This window comes from Euwallacea fornicatus, chromosome 14 (genome assembly GCF_040115645.1).
Source record: "Euwallacea fornicatus isolate EFF26 chromosome 14, ASM4011564v1, whole genome shotgun sequence".
NCBI classification, from domain to species: domain Eukaryota; kingdom Metazoa; phylum Arthropoda; class Insecta; order Coleoptera; family Curculionidae; genus Euwallacea; species Euwallacea fornicatus.
This window is the reverse complement of record NC_089554.1, coordinates 3,853,468-3,877,100: the sequence shown is the minus strand read 5'-3', so window position 1 is coordinate 3,877,100 and position 23,633 is coordinate 3,853,468. Positions and strand designations below refer to the sequence as shown.

The 23,633-nt window shown below is 35.5% G+C and overlaps 1 protein-coding gene across 1 annotated transcript in view; it reads left to right on the top strand.

The window, feature by feature from the left end:
* Positions 1-20,720, top strand: part of LOC136343292 (muscle segmentation homeobox-like) — a 31,591-nt gene extending 10,871 nt beyond the window's left edge. The window contains exons 2-3 of the mRNA XM_066289922.1: positions 13,052-13,239; positions 13,335-20,720. Of these exons, the coding sequence (XP_066146019.1) occupies positions 13,052-13,239; positions 13,335-13,616 (470 nt within the window). The 3' untranslated portion in view covers positions 13,617-20,720. The remainder of the gene's footprint in view (positions 1-13,051; positions 13,240-13,334) is intronic.
* The last annotated feature ends 2,913 nt before the right edge of the window (positions 20,721-23,633 follow it).

The window sequence follows — 23,633 nt, the reverse complement described above, 5'->3', positions numbered from 1 at the left end:
AAAGCGAAGCTTAACTCATTGACATAATTTATGGAACAGAAGTATTTCTTATTTCAAGGATATCTCCAATTATGCATTTCCACCTACACGATCAATATACAGAAAGGTGACTACTTGTTTTGACTATTTAAAGCCGGAAGTCCTTTCCTTTCTTAGTAAATTCATTTGAATTGAGAATTTAGAACGAATTGAAAGTAATAGAACATCAGAAAGTAAAACATTAGTTGAACTATGTAATAAATTTTTGCGAAGGAGAAGTCATGGAAAGTATCGCCGTAAATCCATTAAATAAGACATCGAAAGTACAGAGCAATTTCTTTCGATGAAACTACACATAATTGACTGTAATACATATAACGGAAAATGTCCGGAAAAAACTGGAAAGAACTTTGCAAATTGCTCGAGATGTCCCTTCCGCAAAAATGGTGTCAGCAACGATTCTTAGCGATCAGAACTGACTTGAAAATAATATTTTTAAAAAGCCTAATACTACCATAGAACTGACAGTAGTTTTGTTGCGTGAATTACTTGGTATGATAGATCAATTGACACATGATAAAAAGCTATTTTAAAGTCGACAAAAAACATACCAGGACCGTATTTAGAAAAACGGTCGAACATTTTTGACAAATGAAATGTTAACGAACGAAACCAAAATCGCCACATTGAAGCTTGTGTACATCTGCAATGGAAAAACTCTCATTTATGTCTTAACATAATTTGGGAATTTTTGTAAAACATTTCAGTGCTCTAAATAACTAAAAACGTCAGAAATAATTTTGAATCGTGAAGTTACTTCCTTGAATGGGCAACTTGTCCCCCATTTCCCCAAGGCTGTGTCCATTACCGTTTACGAGACAACCTTAAGGTACATCATTATTTTACCAAAAAAGAGAGTTTATTAAATTTTCATAGGATTTCAAATACATACTGTGAATATAAATACAGGAGGTGTTAACTAAAACGAAATAGATTTGTTCTCTGTTTATAAAGAAGTTATACAAAAATGCTCGGACACGATAACTTTGATTTGAAGAGGGGAGATTTTTTTTTAATTGGAAATTGACGGTGATTTCTTCCACCCTCTACACAGGGGAAGAACCACCCCCAAAATTTGAAATAGCGAGGGGAGCCGAGTGATACATCAGATTCAATATTTCTTTAAGGATTTTTTGGTGATACCAAAACTTCTCACCTTGGAACACCACTTGACGAGTAAATCGTGTATTTTTGTATGAACGCTACTAAGATGCGTAAAGCGCAAAAACATCTAAATCAATTTTCAAAATGGAGTCCGCGAACTTTCTGGTACTTAAACAAGCCTGTTTCTTAACACTTTCGTACCTTTTGGAGCATTTCGGGGCTTATTTGGCGGCATTCATTAATAATGCGTTCTCGGAATACTTCCAAGGTACCTGGAGGAGTGGCATGAACTTTTGATTTGAGACAACACTAACAACAGTTTAACATTTTTTGCTGTAATACTGGTAAAAAATCATCGACACGTTTCTACCTGTAAATATTTCAAAAAGAAAGTTTGCTGGTTAGTTTGGCATGCCAATTTACAATTAAAAATTGTGTATTCGATTGCAAAGAGTATCGAGATCATCGAATGGTTTTTCGTAAATGGAAAATGTAGAAATAATTATTATCACCGAATTGTCAAACATTGCAAATGGTGTTATCATTAAGGCAGATTTGCATTGGAAAAACCGTGTTGCGATTTGCGCCGATGGAGCTCAAACCACCTCTAGTAAATACAACATTTTACATGCGCTGGTGGAAAGGAAATCTTCAGAAATCTTTTAGACGCACTATATGATTCATTGGGAAGCATTAGAATTTAGATCATTAAGTCCTGGACTAAATATGGCTTTTGCAGTAGTTGACTTTAGAAAAACCAGATCACTGCAATCAAGGTTGTTCTGTGTTTTATATGAAGATATGGAAACTGAGCGTAAATTTTTGCTGTTTTATTCTTCATCCAAATGGTTGACATGTGGTAAAATGGCCAAACGTATCTTTGAACTAAAAAGAGAAATAACGATATATTTAAACAAGGAAGGTTACAAGCATTCTGCAGATTTCTACGACAGATTATTTCTATTAAAGCTTTCTTATTTAATAGATATTTTTGAAAAACTTAATATACTTAATCTTCAACTCTAGGGAAAATATGTAAATATATTTAATTTGGGTCAAAAGATTGACTCTTTTTTGTAAGAAAATATAGTTATGGAATAACAAATTAAAAGAAAACTGTCTTGACGTGTTTGCCGCGTTGGGAACATTTATGCAGAATTTCTCATTGGAAGAGAATCATAAAGTTGCGACGGTCAAAACCATGTGAGGTCATTTAGATAACCTAAGTGCGAATTTCAGACAATGTTTCTTTGCAAAAGATGAGGTCAAGTTGTCCAACTGGGGCTGGACTTTTAATCCATTTGACAATACACTCGCCGGGTTATCCCTATAAGAAGAACAACGAATAGATGTTTTAACATCTCACAAAAATCAAATTTTGTTAATAAATCATTAACAAATTTTTGAACTAAACTTCCGAGTGACTGTTCCTTTATAAGAGGCAAACTACTCAGAATTCCGTTGCCCTTTTCAACGTCTCATCTTTCTGAAACTGGATTTTCTGCATTTGCTCTCTTAAAATCCAAATGCCGAAATAAACTTAAAGTAGAAAATCAACTCAGATAGAACATCTCTAATAGGCAGAAACAAATTTAGAGCGGTCGTGCACCATATAACAAACACACGTTAGTCACTAGAACCTTAGAGTAAGTTTCTTTGTCTGCTAGAGGAAATTTCAATAAAGCTTTTTTTTTCAATCTGTAGTGCCCGCCTGATCATGTGCAGGCACCCCTCTTGGGGGCGCGCTCCACAGTTTGAGAACCGCTGTGTTGCTGCAAGCAACACTGCAGCAGAGGTAAGGTGATGGCCACAACAGAAAACATTTTGAATGACTATCTTCCTTTCCATATCTTTGACTGGGCCCTAAACAAGAAAATGCCGATAAAAAAATGTATATGGTCGAAGATATAAACAGGTAAAAATGCTTAGTAGTCATCTTGATTCTTATAATAAAAAACGCAACGTTCCTTTTTTTATTGACCTTGCTGGAATAAAATGCAACAAAAAAATCTTTCCATACTTACAGTTGTGGCCAAAGGGTATGGAAACTTTGTTTATTTTAAAATTCTCTAGTTTTGTACCATCGAAAGAAAGTAACAAGTGTGTAATGGAAAAGATAATATGAAATAACAATAAATAAAAACGGAAATGTAAATAAAAAAAACAATCTACATTAACTTTACTACACTTTAACGAAAAACTGTTTCATAAATCTTTGCTTTAATGACTACTGCACACCTTCGTGGCATAGAATCCATTAGAGAAGCACAATATTGCGTACAAATCTTTTTCCATTCTTCATTTAACAAATTGAATAGTTCACTGCTGCTGGTAATCTCGTTTTGATGAAGTTGTCGGTCTAAATGCTCCCAGAGATTCTCTATGGGACTTAGGCCTGGTAACTGGTGACAGCCAACCAATGAGAAGGACGTAATTTTCATTTAACTAATTTTTAACTACATGCGATTTGTGCTTAAGGTCATTGTGTTCCTGTAACGCCCATCGTAACAGCATTTCTTCTTGACCATAAGGCAACATATTTATTTTCAACGCGTTTCGATAAACAAAACGATCCATAATGCCTTCAATTTAACTTAACGGCCCAGTATCAGATCTAGGAAAGCAGCCTCACGTCATCATAGTACCCCCTCCGCGTCTCACAGTAGGTAATTGATGTTTATGATCATATCTTTTACCTTCTGATCTTCTAACATATTTTCGCCATCACTTCCAAATAGCTGAAACTTACTTTCATCACTAAACACGACATATATATATCTTTGTAACCGTTCGGAATTTAGTCGATATCAAATTGTGCAAATTTTTCCTAATTTAAGCAATTTTGTATCTATTACCCTTTCTGAGATCCTCATGCTGTTCATATTTATCTTGGACATATTGTACAGCACCAGAAAACGTTTTTTCTAATTTTTGCAAGACATGTCGTCATTTTGTTAATTTTCAATGAAATTTAAAAATTTTGGTATGAACGAGAGCGACGGTGGTACAGATTAAGAATATCTTTCGATTTTCTGTTTTAACATTATTTAAAATTTTCTAACTTATGTGAAGTACTTTTTTTTGTATTAAACGAAATAAACTATGTTTTGTTTTGAAGGAATACTCAGATTATTATGGTATTGCAGAAATATTTCATAAAAAAATTACAAGATAATAAACAACATTTATGTATGAAAATAATTTATTTTTAGTATTATTTTGCTGTATGATGGAAAGTAATATATGAGATAAAGTCAGGTTGAAAAGATCTTTAAAATGATGTATCACTTGAACCGTCTTTCCCTTTAAATTTTTAAGGGCAACTGTCACCCTAGTTACAGGGTTGACATTTGTAGCATCAGAACGCTACCAAAAAATATGTCGGAGAAAATAAAAATTGACGTGTTTAAGCAATTTGGTTAAAAATCAAATGTCATGTAGATACCGAATTTATTCCTGTTAATTATCACACTATATATTTCATATTAACTAGAATCGGATGTAACGAACGCCCGGCTACAGTGAACAATGTTTCTAGTCCCCTCTTGTTGGTTATAACCGAATTCGACTCTACCCAAGAGGACCGGAATTACTTGCGCCAGCAGAACTGATATCGTTTTGATCGATGTGAAAGCAGCTTCATAAATAAATACATATATATTTCTAAATTGTAAAAAAATAATTCTACTATTCTAAATCATACCTTTTCAGGAAAAAAGTCTGCCTAACTATATGCAATAATTTTAGAAAAGAAAATGTTGAAAACTTGCCCAGTTTTAGATGTCCATACTAGACTACCTTTTAAAATAATAGCGATGTTGCAATATACATTATCTAACAATCTTGTTTGTATACATAGATTTATTAAAAAAATTACTCGATTTTCTCAGTATTTTTTTTAATGGTTTTTTATTATTAACAAAAAATGTATTTTAAATATGCGCACTTATGTCTTTCAAAGAATAAATAATAAAACTAGTCAATAAATTTATCAAAGATACCAAATTTTCATACATTTTTGATCGTACACTTGTTATGAAATAGAGCATCTTCTAATCTTTTGTAAACAACTTTTTCTTTATACCGTACATATGAGTAATATTTTACTGTACACTGTTGATTCGTTTACTGTTTTCATCAGTTTCATCAAAAATGCCCAAACGAAAACAACTAAATTGTTATTTAAAAGAATCTCTTGTTAATATGGCACAAAAACGCTATAGCTTAAGAAAGATATGGTTATTATAGCAAAATCTTATGGAAGAAACCGTATATTAGTAAAGAAAATCGGCGCAAGAGACTTTTATTTGCAAGAAACATACGAATAAAGATCAGGAGTTTTGAGATACCATAATTTGATAGGATCAGACAAAAATTTGTCTTATTCAATCTAATGGCATCCATAGTGTGTGGAGAAAGGCGAATGAAGATAATAATCCTCCTAATACATTTCCGACTGCAAAACATGGAGGTGGATCCCTAATGATTTAGGGCTGCATGTCGTTAAATGGAGTTGAAAATATCCATTTTATAGATGTATTACGGATAAACATGGTTATAATGATATTTTAAAGGAGAACGTAAAACAAAATGCTCAAAAATTAGGAATGCCAAACGTTTATAGACATCAAATGGAGAACGATCCTAAGCACACGGCTTTAATCAAGCTTTCAAATGAAAGGCTAAATTGGATTGTTCCAAAATTGTTAAAAACCCTTCCACAAACAGTAGACTTAAACCCAAGCAACAATTTGTAGGAAATGTTAAAAAACATATAAGAAAACATCAAATTTCATCAAAAACAGAATTGAAGAACATTGTACCATAAGAATGAAAAAAAATCAGTTCTAAAATATGCAAAAAATTTGTTTGTTCTGCGAATAGAAGATGTTAAGCGGTCATCACAGCAACGGGCTAGTCGACAAAGTATCGATGAACTTTTCTTTAATCGAAATTGTTGTATGAAAATGAGGTATTTTTGTTAAATTTGTCGATTAGTTTTTTATTTATTCTTTGAAAGCTTTATACATAAGTAGTATGTATATTTAATATACATTTCTTGTTAATAATAATAAAAAAAACAGTCAAATAAGAACATTTTTGACAGCGAAAATCGAATATTTTCTTTAACGAATCTATGTATGTATAGGAACAGGATTGTTAGATGCTGTAGCTTAAGAATGAATAAGTTTCCATACTTTTGGCCCCCACTGTGTGTCCGCCACCGCATGCACAATAGCAGGGAAATGAACGATTTTTACTCGTCAACGATCGATTCAAAGTAAAAAATGTTGCTATCCCCAAAAGGCACTCCAAAAAACCTTTAATTTGACGTATCACTCGACAACCCATACCAATGAAAATTTTGGGGGTCTCTTCCCCCGCGCAGGGAGCGAAAGGCATCGTCGTCAAATTCTAATGAAAGACCTCCTCACTCCACGTAAAAATTGACGTGTCCCAGCATTTTTCCATAATGAACCAGAGAAAACAGCTCCGTTTCGTTTTAGTTGCAGCACCCGGTATTTGTTCAACAGTACGTTTCGCGAGCTCAGCGGTAGATATCAGGAGGAGCATTATTCATCATTTGCTGACAAATGAGAGGACAACTGATGCGCATAAGTTATTTTTTCCATTGCGATCGGACAGCAATCAGCTGCGCACGCAAAAAGGCAATCAGCTTAATGCGAATCGCCGTCAATAATCGAAAATCGTATGCCGATAACTTGTCATGGAATTATTCTAAATATATTCGGTCGACGGTGCTGTTCCCAAAACATAAATCTAGTTGTCTTGTCGTGAATCACCGAAACAAAAGCGAATCCTGTCAAGAGCTTACTCGAGTCAAATCTTCAGATCGAATTTAGATCCGTCAGGCTTTGCATGTCGTTGCTCCATTGTTTCTGGTTTTGATGGATTTCCCGTCGATAAGCCGTAATTGGCCGAATTTATATTATATTGCCAGCGAGAGAGAGAGAGAGGAGATCGCTAAGACCGATACCACTCGGATAACGAGTGGATAAACAAGCTATATTTGAAAACTCTGGAGTATTTATTCGTCTTTAATAGCCTCGCATAATTAACGTGGCAGTAGCTCTTTCCAAGTCTTTATTGCGGTCTAAATTTAAACCAAAATAGTCGAAAAAAATGAACACACATACAAATAAATCAGCAAAAAGCCGGAGTTAAACGTCGCTAAGCAGCGATAAACTAATGGGCTATTATTCAAGACATCTCGGAACATCTGTCGCTCCCAAATAGATGGAAAAACGCGACACAATATTTCCTTGACAGTTTTTAAGTGAAGGCGGCATCCAGAATAAATAGAATTCCCTCGTTGTGGGTATGTCTATAGGCACCGAAACATCGTATCTTGTGTCAGGAGTTGAAAGAACCGCATAAAACAAAAACGATCGTTGCTGGATAAGACCAGGCCGATCTTGGTCTTGTTGCATGGATTAAGACAAAACTTCTCGTTCACCGCTGTGGATAATGAATTTGCTGATAAATTATTTGTGTTTTTTTGCTCGGCGAAAAAAGCCAACCATTGTTTAGTCCACCTTCAAGAGTGCCCGCATCAACTGTTCTACGTGGAGAAGTTCGATTACCTTGACGCCGAACATTCCAGGGATGAAACTTGGAATTTTGCCGACAGTTAACGTGTCTACGACCACAAGTGCTCACACATGCTCAAAATTTACGGATATTCTGGATGTTGTCATTAAATAATTTTTTTGCGTCGAACGGAGCCTTGAACTTATGACAGTTACTTTTTTCTCAACTTGTCAAACGCCAAACTAAGGACTCTGCATAAAAGACGATTTAAAGGATGCAAAGAATAAATTGTAGCAAAAGGAATTATTAAAAACGGTTAAAAAAAAAACGTACAAATTTGAAGTTTAATATGGAATGTCTTCTCCCCGTGCATTTATGATGGCCCTACAAGGCCTTGCTATACTCGGGATCAGGTTAACAAAATCTTGCCGATTAATATCATTTCAGGCCTGTTAGAGAGCTCGAAATAACTGATTTCCGTTTTGAAATTTGTTCTCGTTTCGAAGGGCCCTTCCCTGAAGCATGTCCCAGGCATGTTCAATCGAGTTGAGATGGAAAGATTGCGTGGGCCAGTGTAAAACTGGAATATTTTGCTCTTCCAAGAAATTTCTAGGAACTCTGTATGTGGAGAGGCATTGTCATGCATTACGGTAAAATATGGACCGATGATATTTTTGTATGGAACAACAACGTGTTCTAAAATATTCCTCACACACTCGTATGCTGATAAAAAAACGATATAGGACAACAAGATTGGTTGTACAACCAAGTGAAACTTCTGTCCACACCGTGATTATCCTTCCTCTGTAGCTGTAAACTTCCTGTGTGTGTTGAATTCGACTTCCTGTATCAGGTGCTTTCCACACACGTACTCTTCGAAAATCTGAATGCAAACCTAATAGAAACTCATCGCTATCAAAATGCCTCTCCACTGATTCGGGCTCCGTACCACATCTTCTTAAGCCCATGTTAATCTCGCGGCCAATTCCCAGGGTTTAGAGGTTGGCATCTCCACGGCCTCTTGGAGACTAAATTACCTTCTCTTAATTTCCCGTAGATGGTATGTCTTCAAACAGCTACATTACGAGTTCCGCGTAGATGATTAATTACCTGGACTGCAGCCATGGTGTCATTTATTCGAGCTTCTAATTGGACATAACAGTCCATATAAGGAGATGTCACCCTTGACCGACGCAAATATCTCTCTGGTACACTGTCAGTCTCTTTATAACGGGCCCAGAAGCGACAGATAACGCCCTCAGTGGCTCCCATACCATCAGCAGCAGTAATTTGCAATAGTCCATCTTCAAGCATTCCTACAGCTCGTAAAATTTTATTTTCACTTAAATGTGGTCTAGACACTTTTAAAGTAATGAAAAGTAAAATGATTCAAAGACAGTGACCGATTGACACTTAATTAAACAACTGCAATAAAATCATTTCATATGCCAAACTTAATGTTGTTTTTCAATATATTGCAAAAAAAATTTAAATAATACCTCCTATTTCTATGTTTGCATTAATAAACATTGAAGATATGATACGTTGCATACGTAACTGCAAAGCAGATAAGGAAAATTTTATTAACAAAAATATTTAGTTTTCTTAAATTTTGAGCATGTGTGTACGTAAAAAATCATTTACAAAGATAATTTCGAAAGTGTTCGTTTAAGAAATTGTTAAGAGAAACTTACGAACCTTCGTGCTCCAGTGACACGGCCATTCTAACTGGCCTTATGATAGAATATGCTGTTTTATTATGATAAACTTCCAGGCCACCCATACCGTGGAAGTTGTTACCATTTTCAATGGCAATTACTGCATGGACATATCTTCTTAAATATTTACATTAAGAGGAAATATTATAAATGCGAAAATTTGACTCAACTAATTACTATTTAATAATACTGTCTCATTAAACAGTTTTAAAATGTTAATTGTTCCACATCAAACTAACACTATACATACAAAAGCCTATATACGGGTTCAGTTTAATTGTATTAATTATGAAAAATACACAAAGCGAACAATTAAGTTGATTTATTACGTTTTATCACGTAATGACATCCTTCTTTATGGTTAGGTACCCGATGGCTCAGCGGGTACCGTATTCGGTAAATGGATTCGTGTGGGCGCGAAACTGTGTCTTTTATGTTGAGTAATTAGCTGCTTCAAGCGATCCAGAAGTTCACGGAAATAATTTGAAGCTTTTGATAAACTTCGAGAATAATTGTAGAGTAAAATATGAAGTTGCCAGAATAATTTCCTTCTGGGAGAAATCCGAAGAATATTAATATATTCCTTCCTATATTAATTTGTTCCTTTGAGGAATGCAATTATTGACATTTTTCAACGATAATTGCCTGACAAGTCCCGATAATTGCCTGCTAGCCACCGATAGGTCCTCCGCAGGTATCAATCAGGTGCATTAATTCCAAGAAGATTTTAATTTTATACGATAGTTTCTGACGATGTCTCCAATTCGGAAATACTTCTTGGAATAATATACAAAAAATACAAAGGAAAGGATTACTGGAAAAACGGAAATAATGGAGAAATACTGGAAATCGTGGAAGCAATGGTCCAATTTTCTTGATTCAGACATTCCCCTAAATAGCATTCGCACTGTAATCAAGTAATTATTTCAATTAAAAGTGCCCTCCACCTTCGGTGTCGGACATATTGTTGTAGACATGCATTACGTACATAAAATATTCTGTGCAAGACGAAGTGTGCTTCAGAATATCTGCTTAAACTTGATTAATATAAACGAAATATTTATGCAAATGTCTTTCAAATTATTCATAACAACTGAACGTTTAAAGCATGTGTTTAATTCTGTTTTCAACACACTTAATTCATCAAAATTATTCAGAAATAATTGGCAAATTAGCAGCAACTTTAAAAAAGGCTATTAATTTCATAATCACCATTATACTATAACTATATTAATTTGGCTGCTTTTTCATGTTTTGGGTTTATATTGCTCATTTCGTGACTGTTTATTTTGTTTTTTTTTCTTAAAAAGATTTATCGTCATTTATAAACAGGACGAAGTGAAGACTGACAGCCAAAACATGTACCAAAATGGCACATTTTTCTGCATGATTCTATACACGATTTGTTTGCATCGTGTTTTTGGAATCAGCAATCGTGAAATTTAAACCAAAACATGTACTCCCTTTGTCGAGTTCGTATTAAATTATCTAAGACGAAATATGTTAAATATGCACAAAAGGTAGACGAATTCTTCTAGATTTTTTACCGCCAACCTCTGACTCATTTAAGACCAAAATCCTTGCGATCCGCTTTTTTTGGGCCGTTAGAGGTTGTTTATTTATGTTTTTTTTTAATATTATCCTTTTTTGAACAAAAAATCCACAATTAGATATTAATACATCTTAACTGAATGTTCTGACACCGACTTGACGAGACACAATAAATATAGCAATAAATGGATTTGAAGAAAACGTTACCGGTTGCTTAATTGCCGACAAGGCAGCATTCAGCTGCTCGTTTTTGGCATGTCGGCGATAATTTATTCCCTCCAATTTGGTATAATTGGTGTCCCTGAGGTCGATTTGGACGGTGGAATGTCCAAAACCGGGAGCTCGTTCGATTTAATTGAACTAATCTCCCGGATCATTCGGAATACATTAATTAACACATTCGGATTTGAATAAAAGGGACATTAAACGATTGAAAAGTGATGTACCTGAAGTACAGGGACGGGTTTGTGGCAAATTTTACTCCTCATGCACCATCAGCTCTCTGATATTGTTCAAAACCCATCGGGCACGGGTGGCCAATGTCGCGTCAGGGAAAAATTGTGAGATTTACGCAAATTAAATTCAGACTATAGTGCGATACACCTTAATCCTAACCTGTTAAGCCCATTTAGTCTCGAAAGTCACTGATAAGCAGGCTCCCGAAGATATTTGTCTCGCTCGATTAAGGCTCGTTTACAGAGATAACGTGGAATCGGTCCGTTAATTCTTTACTAATTTTCTTATTTGTTTATGGTTTTTTTATGTGGCTATTTACTTATTTGGAGAGGCAGTTAAGCTGAAAAATTATAAAGAACCTCTCCAAAACGTTGCATGTCTAGAGGTAATTTATTTTTATTATATACTCTACCAGCTATTACCCAGAGAGTGGTGTTGAATATTTAATAAATACTGATATGTATTAACTTTAGTTTTATCTGAGCCAGCTCGACGTGTTTTGCCACGACTTTAACTAAAAAACGTCTTTTTTGAGCTGGGACGTTGATTTGTCACCTTCGGATTAATTTACCATTCAACTTCTAAAGCTCCATTAAGACATCCACACACGCACAGGCCTTCCATTCAGGTTATTTAATTTTTCGGAAAAATTTGTTAAGGCGCGTTTCGATCTAAACTGAAGATTAGCAGGCAGTTAATGGGCATTCAGAAAACCCGTGTATAAATAAGCCACTGTTTTCTAGCTAATTAGAGTTTAATTGCTTGCTTAATTAAAACTTGCGCTAATTAATCGTTTACTCGAATTCTAGCCGTTAAGATCTGAAGGTAATTAGAAGACCTCCTGCCATTTTTTTAATTGCTTTATTTTGGAAAAGCGTCTGTTACGTATAACAATTATTAGCGACATAGTTCATTCGATTCACCATACTAACACACCATCCGGTGTGCAGCCACATAAACTATCGAGTTTCTGTAATCTTCATTCATAATTACCACAAAGTTCAAACGTTTATGAGCTGTATTCGACTCATTGCCAGCTAATTGCCCCTATACTGTAATATCCGCAAGTCGAAACGGCTTATAAGAAGCTCATTATATCGGATGTCGCTAATTATGGTCTCGTTTTATTTATTCACGAGCCTGGAATGAAATATCATTCTATTTAATCGGAACTGAGAGAAAATAAACACATTATGCCGCATGTAGGTTGGTGTTCAATACCTTACCTGACGTATAAATGAATCGCCACAACATTTTGGATTAGCTGAAACTAAGCTGAACGTCGTTGGTTACAGCAGAAACGATTTTTTTTGCCCTTTTTGGTTCCGTTTAATAGCATACTTTATAAAACTTGCATCATTATTTACTGTATTTTTTAATCCTATGGATATCTTCAATCATATATACTATCGGTTTTTATTATTGGGATTTTGGTACTATCCGTTCTCGACAATCTTTTAAATTAGCAAAGTGTCATGGTTTGCCTCAAATATCCAGAATCTACTGTCAACTTGTGCAGAGTAAGTTACAGCGACACTGCTTCTGGTTCACTTATTTGAGGTTCACTGTGTCTTAAAATCGTTTTTTTTTTATTTGGAACATTTGTGTAGAGTCTTTATTCTTTATTACAGTTGATGTCAATGGAGAACCCCCGAAGCTCAAGTGCAATCTCCGAAAGCATAAACCCAACAGAAAGCCTCGAACCCCTTTTACCACTCAACAGCTCTTGGCCCTTGAAAAGAAATTTCGAGACAAACAGTATCTCAGCATAGCCGAGAGAGCCGAGTTTTCCAGTTCGTTACGACTTACTGAAACGCAGGTACGTGGAGCTTTCGACAGAATTAGAATGAATGTAAAACTGACAGAAAGTGTCAAATATTTCGAAAATAAATTAGTTTTACCAAAACCTTCCAGGTGAAAATCTGGTTTCAAAACCGACGAGCCAAAGCGAAACGTCTCCAAGAAGCCGAACTGGAAAAACTGAAAATGGCCTCCTTTTCACGGCACCACCATGCGCTGTACCCCCATCCAGCACTTCAAGGTTACTTCGCTCCAGGAGCGCATCCTTTAGCCTCACTCCTAGGAGGGCGACCGCCTATGCCGCCCCTGGGGCTGCTGCCTCAACCTCCGCCGCCTCCTCCACCGCATCTTTCGTCGCCAGGCAGAATGCGCACGCCTAGTCCGCATATGTCCTAAGATAGGAGTGTTTGTGGTAAAGTTTTGTTTGTTGTTTTTTCATTTAGTTTAAGTGTATTTGTGTACAGGATGTGACAAAAGGAGCTCCAATTTGGACTTTATGAGTAAACCCATCGAGAAGAGTTTAAATAATTTGGCTCTTCCGAATGTTGTTGCAAATTTTGTAATTTGTGATGCATCAATATTTTATTGATTCGGTCTGCATGTTCATAATGGGTGTGTGGGAAAATTTCCCGTCAAGAGGCTCTCGAAGAAATTTCCTTTCTAGTGAAGCTCTGGCTTAGGCTCGACTTCGGCACATTTCATTTCTGAATAAACGATCAAATTGCGACGCACAAGCCGGTGGCAAATAGTCTCGCGGTACTCTCGATGAGGAATTTTCCAATACACCCTTTATGAATGGTCTTTGAAAAATTTTAATTATGTTATTCTCGAAATGCCATAAGTGGAAAAGTAGGTAGTGAAGAAATTCGGAGAAGATACGCTCTGATGTTTTTCGCTCGCTTCGAGTACGCAGTAAAAAGTAAATTCTTCAATGAAATATGAATGTATCATATTGAGAATTCATTGCTGCATATATCCGCGAGGCGATATGTTCTTCTGAATTGAGGAAATCAATATCTTCTAACAGTTTTGTCTGCGTTTATGTGTACACAGGTAAATTTGGTAAAGCTTCAACTTGCATGAATCAATTCCTTCATCGACTTGAAAATGCCAAATTCTCATTGTCTGTAAATACTCATATAGTATATTTAAGGTAAGGAAATTCTCAAAATAAATAGGCACTACATCACTTGATCTTTTATTTCTAATAAACTTCTATTATTTTCGATTCGTCCTATATTCCCAATTTAGGTGCATTCACTTTGCGGTGCACGCAATTTAGGTGCACATGTGCGTGGGTCCATAACTTAGCTTAGCCATACAAATACTACCGCAGCTTTACGACGAAGTTTAACGCTCTTTTTGACAAATCCTGTAGATTCAGCTTCAATTTATGTCTTCGAATTCAGTTGCACTGCAGTGTTGAATTTCCAAGCATAAATCAAAGCATTTGCTTGTGATAATAGTACGTGCTAGTGTTACGTGAATACAAAACAACGTCCGCAAATACAGGATGTAATTTCACTTATGTTAACAAACAAGTGTAATCACTTGATTTTCAATAAATTTGTACCAAAATAAGAGTGATTAGTTCCTACAACAAGAAGTCAATTTAATGGCAATTCTGGCGATGCCATCGGCAATAAATCCCACAGTAGCACAATAACCTTATCGAATCATTATGCGTGCAAAACACAGCAATTAAATTTATATTTCTCGTGTCGGCTGGTGTCAACTATTAATTATTATGAGTGTAAAGATCACAATGTAGAATGTGGTATAAGTGCCATCGGGGTCATCTCTTATCTAAAATATTTTTCTAAAATTAATTAGAATGTTCTTGAGTGGCGGAGAAACGTCAGAATGTTTTTAAGAATTTGAATTATGGTAACAACCGCCCATAGTACGTAATTAGAAAAAAAAAAAAGACGTTCGGTATTATTTATTGCTTTATGTGTTTTGTACTAGCTGAGGTCAAAGTCAACAGCGGATGTACTCGTGATGCTCAATTAATGCCGCAATTTTTGCCCTGGCGATGGGAAAACTGGTTCGAATCATCTCGGAAAATCTTGTTTCAAAAACCGAAAAAATGTAACACCACAGTGGAATGGTCATGCGAGTACTTAAATCAAACACGTAAATGAGGAAAACGAAAAGCATACATTAAGGCCTGATAACTCCAGGGAAATTACTTACGTCAGCACTTTTTTGAACCTTCAAAGGAACTTTCACATAATTAATATATTCCCTGTAATTTAATACCTTGAAAAAAAAAATACGTTAAAGGAACGCATAGCAATTAGCTGTATTTCACAATTATGAGGGAAACTATGAGTAATGAGACCGGATAAACAAGAACTTAGTATTTGGGTTTCAGAACACTGTTATGACGCTGCCGTCGGCACATATTCAGAAATCAAGTTGGTAGAGCCCATTCTGCGCAACTATAGAGAAGACGTAGATATATACTGGCGAGCATAAAATTCGGGCCACTTTAGTATTTTCGAAATTTTTGCCTTCCTAACTTCCAAAAAAATAAAAAATGATAGCCTTTATCGATTCTGAGGTTCTTTAACCTTGTTAAGGGTAAATGGTAAAAAAAACACGATCCTGTACCCAAATAACCGATGTATTGTACAGGTGTTCATTACCCAAGCACTGTAACATTTTAATATTGAAGGTATTTTATCAATCTTTTTTTTTTCATGGTAGAACCACGCAGAACCGTAAACATTTTCCCAATGATCCGAAATTTCATGAAGCAATGCCGGTATGCCAGCGAAAAATATCACTTCTCTTTCAATACATTTATATTTGAAAATTTCCAAGTGACCCGAATTTTATGCTCGCCAGTGTACATAAACACCACCTAACCACCATTCCAGATGTATGAACTCTGATTAAAAATTAAACTAAATAATACATAAAAACTGTAGTGTGAGTTTCCAGCATATTTCTGACTGTGCTCAGTGAGGCCATCAAGCGGACATTGCACGTCGGTTTAATAAGAAAACAGTCCAAATTGAAAGCGATACCCAAAAACTCCCACACAGATCGTGCCAAATTAAATTATTATTTTGAACAGCACAGTTAAGTAATCCAATAAATCTCCTCAGTACAAAGAGAAAACAAATGGAAGCAAGATGGACGGAACTAACTTTACAACCAATTAAAAAGGCTTTAAATTATAATCGGTGAACGTCACGTGGCAGTTTTCTGAAGAAGTAAGCCACCAGCTTTGCGAAATTAATGAGCATAAAGATCCGGTAAAGCAGATTTAATGAGCTAGTAAATGAAAGAGCTATGTATAGTTGAGATTATTGCTGATACGAAAGAGACTTTTCAGTTTAAGATTTTATCACTACAATCTTGTTTGTGAATTCTATGTTGGTGTCCACATGGAGTATTTTCGAAACTCCTGGATATCTCAAAAGTTGTAATGGCATTTTAAACTGATTTTAATGTTAATTATCGTATTTCCAGCAGCGCCAAGTGATCCAGTTCCCGGTTTTTCTGTGCCTCTTTTAAATCGCCTATAGAGAGGGTCTCAAATTCTATGAACGGCATTTGAACCAAGAATATGCTATATGTGGAATACTCTCATAAAGCGTTGCAAAAATAAAAAAATATCGAGTGGCCAATTAAGTGGTGAAGATTTGAAGGCTCGCAATTCAATGAAAAATTACTACACACAAGAAGAAATACGAAGTTCGCATCTTTAAACGTTTAATAGCAATAAGCCAAAAGAGCCGCTTCATATTTTTCCGTACCTGTCACCATGTCTTCATATTTACAATTTACTGTATCTGAGCCGGTTATGTAAAAACCAAGAGAAATAGGACCGATGTTTATACATCTAACTCACTTCAAAATGCCTTTTCTAGCCGTCCTGATCATAAAACGTGGGACACCGTATATAAAAGTATTTTTCCCATGTTGTCACGTTCAAACTTGTTATTTTCACTTCTTCCTATACGTATTTTAGTATGCAGAAACTCCACTTTCTTATTTTTCCGTAGAAGAGTTACGTCTCGCCCCTTTTCGTACATGCTCTACTTTTTCTTTATTAAGTACCTTTTTGTGTATTGCATTTATTCCATATGAGCTTTTATCTATCTATAGATATCTGTAAACAGTCTTTATGAGGTTAACGGAAGATATCAAATGTTATTGACTGTTTCTCTGTGTCACTTAGTCGTAGGTACTTATCATAAATTTATATCTAACATCAACGGTTTTAATGGAAACGAAAACATGAAATTGGCACCAAACAATATTATCATCTATAGAAAAATTGCATTAACTACTTACGATAAATGTCAAATAGTCGGAAACAACATGGAAAATATTGAAATATTCGTAACAGCCAATTCATTGATATATTTTATAGCTTGTAATAGATAAACTAAAAACAATAAATAACAAAATTATTATTATTATTATTATTCGCAGCTTATCAACAGCAATTTAGTTTATGGGCTCACTAAATTTAAACTATGATATAACGAATGAATTTACCAATAACTACTAAATCAAGAATATGATGTTAAAGCATGAATTAATTATTTTTTCTTATCGGTGGAGGAGATGCCGAGTTATCAGGAAATGGGGTCATGTAATTGATGGTGTCAAATTTGAAGCCTTAACCCAGAAATTCTAATTATAACACCATTAAAGGATCATTTAAAAGTTTATGAGATAAGAGATAATAAAAGTACGTAATATCACCAGCGTTGCTATAGAAAATGTTTATTAACATTCCTACCTATCATTTCCTATTTATTTTATTTCTGTAATCTCTTTGACTTCTACCAAATCTCCTTTGGAAACAGCATTTTGCTTCCTTGATCTTACCAACCTTCATTTCTCTTATCACTCATGTAACAATTTTTTTTTTGTAATAAGGTAACTCAATAAACGTTACTTCTTTCCTGTCCCTAATCCTCTTCATTGCTTCAAAGAATATTCGCAATAAATTCTTTCCACCCTGTGCCCTTTACCCTCGCCTCCTCACAATCGCCCTAAAGACCATTGTGCCACGTAATTTAAATTTTCATTGTCTCTTTATTGAAAAGCTGCTCTATTTCCTTCAATTGTTCTTATAGCCACGAAACGTTCAATCACTGGCGATAAAGTGCATGGTAGTGCTACAGGGTGATCCATTTTGTTTTCCACCCCTTCTTAAATTCTTTCCTTTTACTTTTAGAACAAAATGCAAAATACAAAAGTTGTAGGGATCCATCTTAAGGGATTAAAGCAATCTTTGTGATTAGCTACAGGATGTCCCATGATAATGTGACAGACCAAACTTTTGGTTTTTTAATGAGATACTCTGCATGCCATTTCAGTTTTCTCGAGCTTTTCGAGCTGATTTTCACGGTATATAATTTCAATGAATTCAGCTTAGAATTTACGTTAGATATATATTTTTGTGTAAATTCGTATTTTGCAATATGTCATGACTTAATTTAAATTTCTAAGGCATTTGTTCAAAATTAACCTCCCACCCTTCATTTCTAAACATCTTCTGTATTTTATTCTCACTTTTCGAATTCGTTTATGAATCTATCATCATTTATATTTTTAATTTCTTCTATCACTTTATTCGTCTAAGTCGCTTGGTCTTTGCCGACAAATTTTATTTTTTAACGTACTCGCAAGACAAGTGTCTAAAGGTGTTAAATCCGGGCTGTTAGGTGGTCATCAAATCGTTCCGCTCCTCCCGATCCATTGAAGGCATGCATGATTTAGAGATTGTATTGCCGTTTCGGACACTGTCCAGAAGTTTCATTTTGCTATCAAACTATACGCCGCACTTCGCCCAACAGCAATTTACACAATAATTTTTCAATATCGTTCGATGGTAAATTGATACATATAGAACATTATATATATATTACAGAGGCATACACATACATTGCCTCCGTAAAGCTGCCATTTATAAAACTACAGTCTGTAGTCTGATTCCTTAATATACCACATCATACATGTAAACTTTTGGCTTTCGGATGATTTTATTTCCCAAATATTATACGGATTTTTAAGAGCCTAGAAAGGCGAACTCCTATTTCTGATCCCGCCGGCACTGAACGTTGATTCTTCGGTCCAGAAAATGTTTTGAAATAAATCTTGGTTGCCATCCAAAAATTCTAACATGTTCCTGCAATATTCAACTCTTCGTACCTTATCTCTGTCGGTTAGATGTTCAACTTTCTTGTATTTAAACGAACGATATTTATGTTTATTTAAGGTATCTTGAATGTTGAATAACGTATTTATAAATTCGGGCACCATGTCTTATCGATTTGCTTCGGTATTCTACATGTTAAAAAATAAGCCTAAAGATAATACCAACCATTGGGTAGCGGACATGGCTGCAACACAAACCTGTATGATACAATAAAATATTTAAATATTTTTCTTCCTTAACATGTTTAATTCTCTTTTCCTTCCGCAAAGATTTTGACTCTTCAAATAATCAATGAGTGTTTTTAACCGCATTAAGTGAGGGTGCAGGTTTCCAGTATATAATTTACAATATTCTCGGAAAGCTTTATACCTGTTTTTGTTATTTTTCATATAACATGACGCCATATCAAATCTTTATTGTTCAGAAAATCCCACAATTTATAATTTTTTTAAATTGAACGTTATTACGCAAACAGCAATTATCATTTTGGAGATTCTCGGACAACTCTGACTATTTACACAAAAATGCATTTTTTGACATAAGTGCTAATGCGAATCCATTGAAATTATTTACTGAGAAAATTGTGAAATAATATACCAGGTAAGTATCCCATTTAAAAAAAGAAAAGTTTGGTCTGCCACGTCTTTATCGGACACCCTGTAGCTATCCAATAAGTACATTAATCCTTTAAATGGACCCTTAAAGCTTTTGTATTGTGTATTTTATTTTAAAAACAAAAGGAAAGGATCTAAGGATGGGACAAAGTAAAAACAGATTACCCGGGACACGATCAAAAATGTTATCTTGTAATTGAGCAACGCAGCTCACCTAAAGCTCCTAGTTGTACATCCTGTATTTGTTGACTGAAAATATCGTGTAAATGAATACGTAAAATTTAATAGAAGTAGACTCTAGATTTGTAAATTTCTTGTATTATACTGTGTATAAACTTGGTACGTTTGTAATTTATTCTTAAGGTCTTGCTGGTATAGAAGAGCGTAACGCAAAGTTGATGTATGTTGTCTAAAATAGGTGTCTCATTGAATAATTTACTGTGTAAAAAAGAGGGATAATCAAGATCGTTAATTTACGTTTGTTAAAGCAGGTATAATTTAGCAAAATAGGAAGTATTAGAAGATGTTCTCCCCAATAAAAATTAATTATTTATACAGAATAAAAATGTGTCGTTTCATTATTGCTTTGTGCTTCTTACTGACTCAGTTCCTTCGAGTCACTTTTTTACCATCCCAAAACCTTCTTCTGATACTACGAGAATGATGGAACATCACCATGAGGCTAACCTTGAGTTTTCCTATTTATCTTAATTCTATCTCGAAGTCATGAATGAAATCATAAGGACATTGAAAAATCACTAGGTGCAAAAAACGGCAAAAAGATCCGTAATTTTCCAAACAAAAATCGAGTCCTGTCTGGACTGTGTTACTAACGCCTGCTAATTATCCCACCTAGTTTTAAAAACGAAAATCCTCTAACTCCCCAACATGTAGGTATTCCTCCGAATACCTGTTACCAAACCAAAACCAAAATTAATTACAGAAAACCATAATTAACAATTATGAAAACACATAAAATCTCAACATTATACCTTCCAGGAAACGAGGACAAAAAAGGAGCCCGCTTTTAATCGGGGACTGTCACCGTTGGTTGCTGGGGCCCCTGGTACTCTGCAGGGGTCCAATCATGAGCCCATTCTTGACGCGACAGGCCGACCCTGTCAGCTGCTTAAACTGTGCGATTATGAATATTATGATGGGGCGGAACTTTAAAGATTTTGCTTTGTGAGTTATGTATAACTGTTATCTTTCTGATCTGAAATCGAAAGTTTGTGAATACTAGAAGGTGAAGGTCGGAGAATATATTCCTTATGCGAAGATGAATTTGGATAATTGAGAAGTATTGTAGTCTAGCGGATTCGCCGCAAGAGTTGTTTTCGATGAAATAAAATAATTCATATCGAATCATTAGGAAGTCTACTTACCTTTCACTGAAAATAAAAGAACTATTTTGAAGTCGGTGCGATTATTAACTGTTATTTCAAAGGAACTATTTCTTTTGACCGACATTAAAAATATAACTGTCTGAGCAACGACACGGGAGCTGTTTGTGCCGTAAAGGCGTTATCTTGATCTGAATTAGTCAAAAAATCTAAGGCGTTAATTAAATGTTATCAACGTGGCCGATCGGAACCCGAACATGAAACATTCATTGTGCCTCCGGCATATATATAACGCGTTATTTTTACAAGCGTTTCAACGTTTGCCAATTAGGCAATTTATACTTAGCCCAGTTCCTCTGAATACATATTAAAATGCCGCATGCGATCACGCCAATTTTCTGGTGGCCAATTAGCCAAACAAATTTACGATTATTAAGTAAAAGGTATACGGGTACCTTCGGCATTCCTCTAATTACTACAAATTAATTACCAAAATTTATATTGTCGATCTAAGACGTAATAATTAGGTTTTTTCGTATTTCCAAGTTAATGCACATATAAGTTTAAAGAATAGATCGCAATGACTATTTGGCACGTTACCAATGATTAGCAATTATTTGCCTTCTCGCATGCGGTAAATTGCACTTTACCATATCCACTCGGCTGGGGAATGAAGCACGCGCCGAGAGCACTGAGAACGGTAAAAGCATACTTTTCGGGACTGATTAAAGAAAATACAATGAATTTCTTTGTTCTTGGTTAATGTAAATGTACGCTTCATCTTGGTTTTAGTATGTTTAGTACGTATACTATGTGGAGTTTTCACAACCACATAATGTCCTTCAGTTCCATGTCACTTATACAAATCCCATAAGAACGGTCCTCCATGCTTTGAAAAGAGAGCAGTCCGCTCGCTGTTCGGACATGCATAGAATTGTTGAAGTGTTCTATCAAAGTAGTAAGTAAAGTGTGAAAAGTGCAAATTACTTTGACACCAAACACTCAACACGATGAGTATCCACTGACGCTCGTCCATCCCAGTCTTCGTCTCGCCCTCAATGGGCAGATTCATCTAGATGAATATCAGGACCTTATCAGAGTTAGTTCGGTGGAAACGAAGATAGCTTAATAACTGGAACTTTTCACTGTGCACTGGTAAGCTATGCATAAAGCTGCGTTAAGCTTACCCATGTACCCACCACGCCTTGAGAAGAGAGCATCAATAATGTTGCGTCGGCTTACCATTGTAACACGCACGATTACTATTGAATCAGAATTGTCCATTTTCCGGAATATCCCATCAAGGTAGTAAATAAAGCGTAAAAACAGCAACTTAATTTGGCATCAAACATCAAACACGATGAGCGTTCATTAGCGCACGAAATCGAGTCGACACGGCACACCTATTGCACAAAGCGGCTTCCCCTGTACATTAGCAAATAATACGAAATAAATGTAGCAAAACGACGAATCTCATCGTGTAACTCGGCCTCGTTATCTCCCGAGCAATTTACCATTCCCGTATTCAGATTATGCCCCTACATAATGACTGCAGAACCATTGTCAGGGGGGGCGGCCATTTTAATTTCGCGCAAAAACAACATGGCGCCCTCGCGAGGCAATTAAAACAGATGATAGGCGATAATGGCGTTAATTAATTCTGCTTTCTCTGTCGGGAGCTAATGTGCAAATTAAACTGTTACACAGACCGGGGATCGTTCACAATTAACCATTCCATTCTCCTCTCGCTCATGGAGCCAGCCAACCGACTCGAGTTATTAAGCTCTAATTTACTCGCGAATTTACTTCGAATTTAAAACAACACCCTTCCCACGCAATGGATTACAATTCAGGGAGTTTCATGCCAATTTTGTAATAAATTGTCACGTGACTGCTTCGCATCGCAGAGCACTTTACGTGACAACCACATGTCAGGACGAATTTGTGCTAATAAAGCCGTTATCGAAAAATAAATCATTCTGAATAGAGACAATGGTGTGTGTTGCCTGCTCCTCTCTCCCCACTTCTCTCTCTCTCTCTCTCTCTCTCTCTCTTTAGAATTCCATCAGTTTAGAGAATTTCGTCATTTAAAATCAAATATTGTAGCATTCACTTGTGCGTCTTGTCATCTGTCACTTCATTGCCAGATGTGCGAATATGCGACATTAGCGATAGTGCAGCTTTTGCAGCCTAACTTTAGTAACAAATATTATATTCTAAATCTCCTTTGGCTGTACCCGCCCTGACAATCTGAAACTATCGCCAG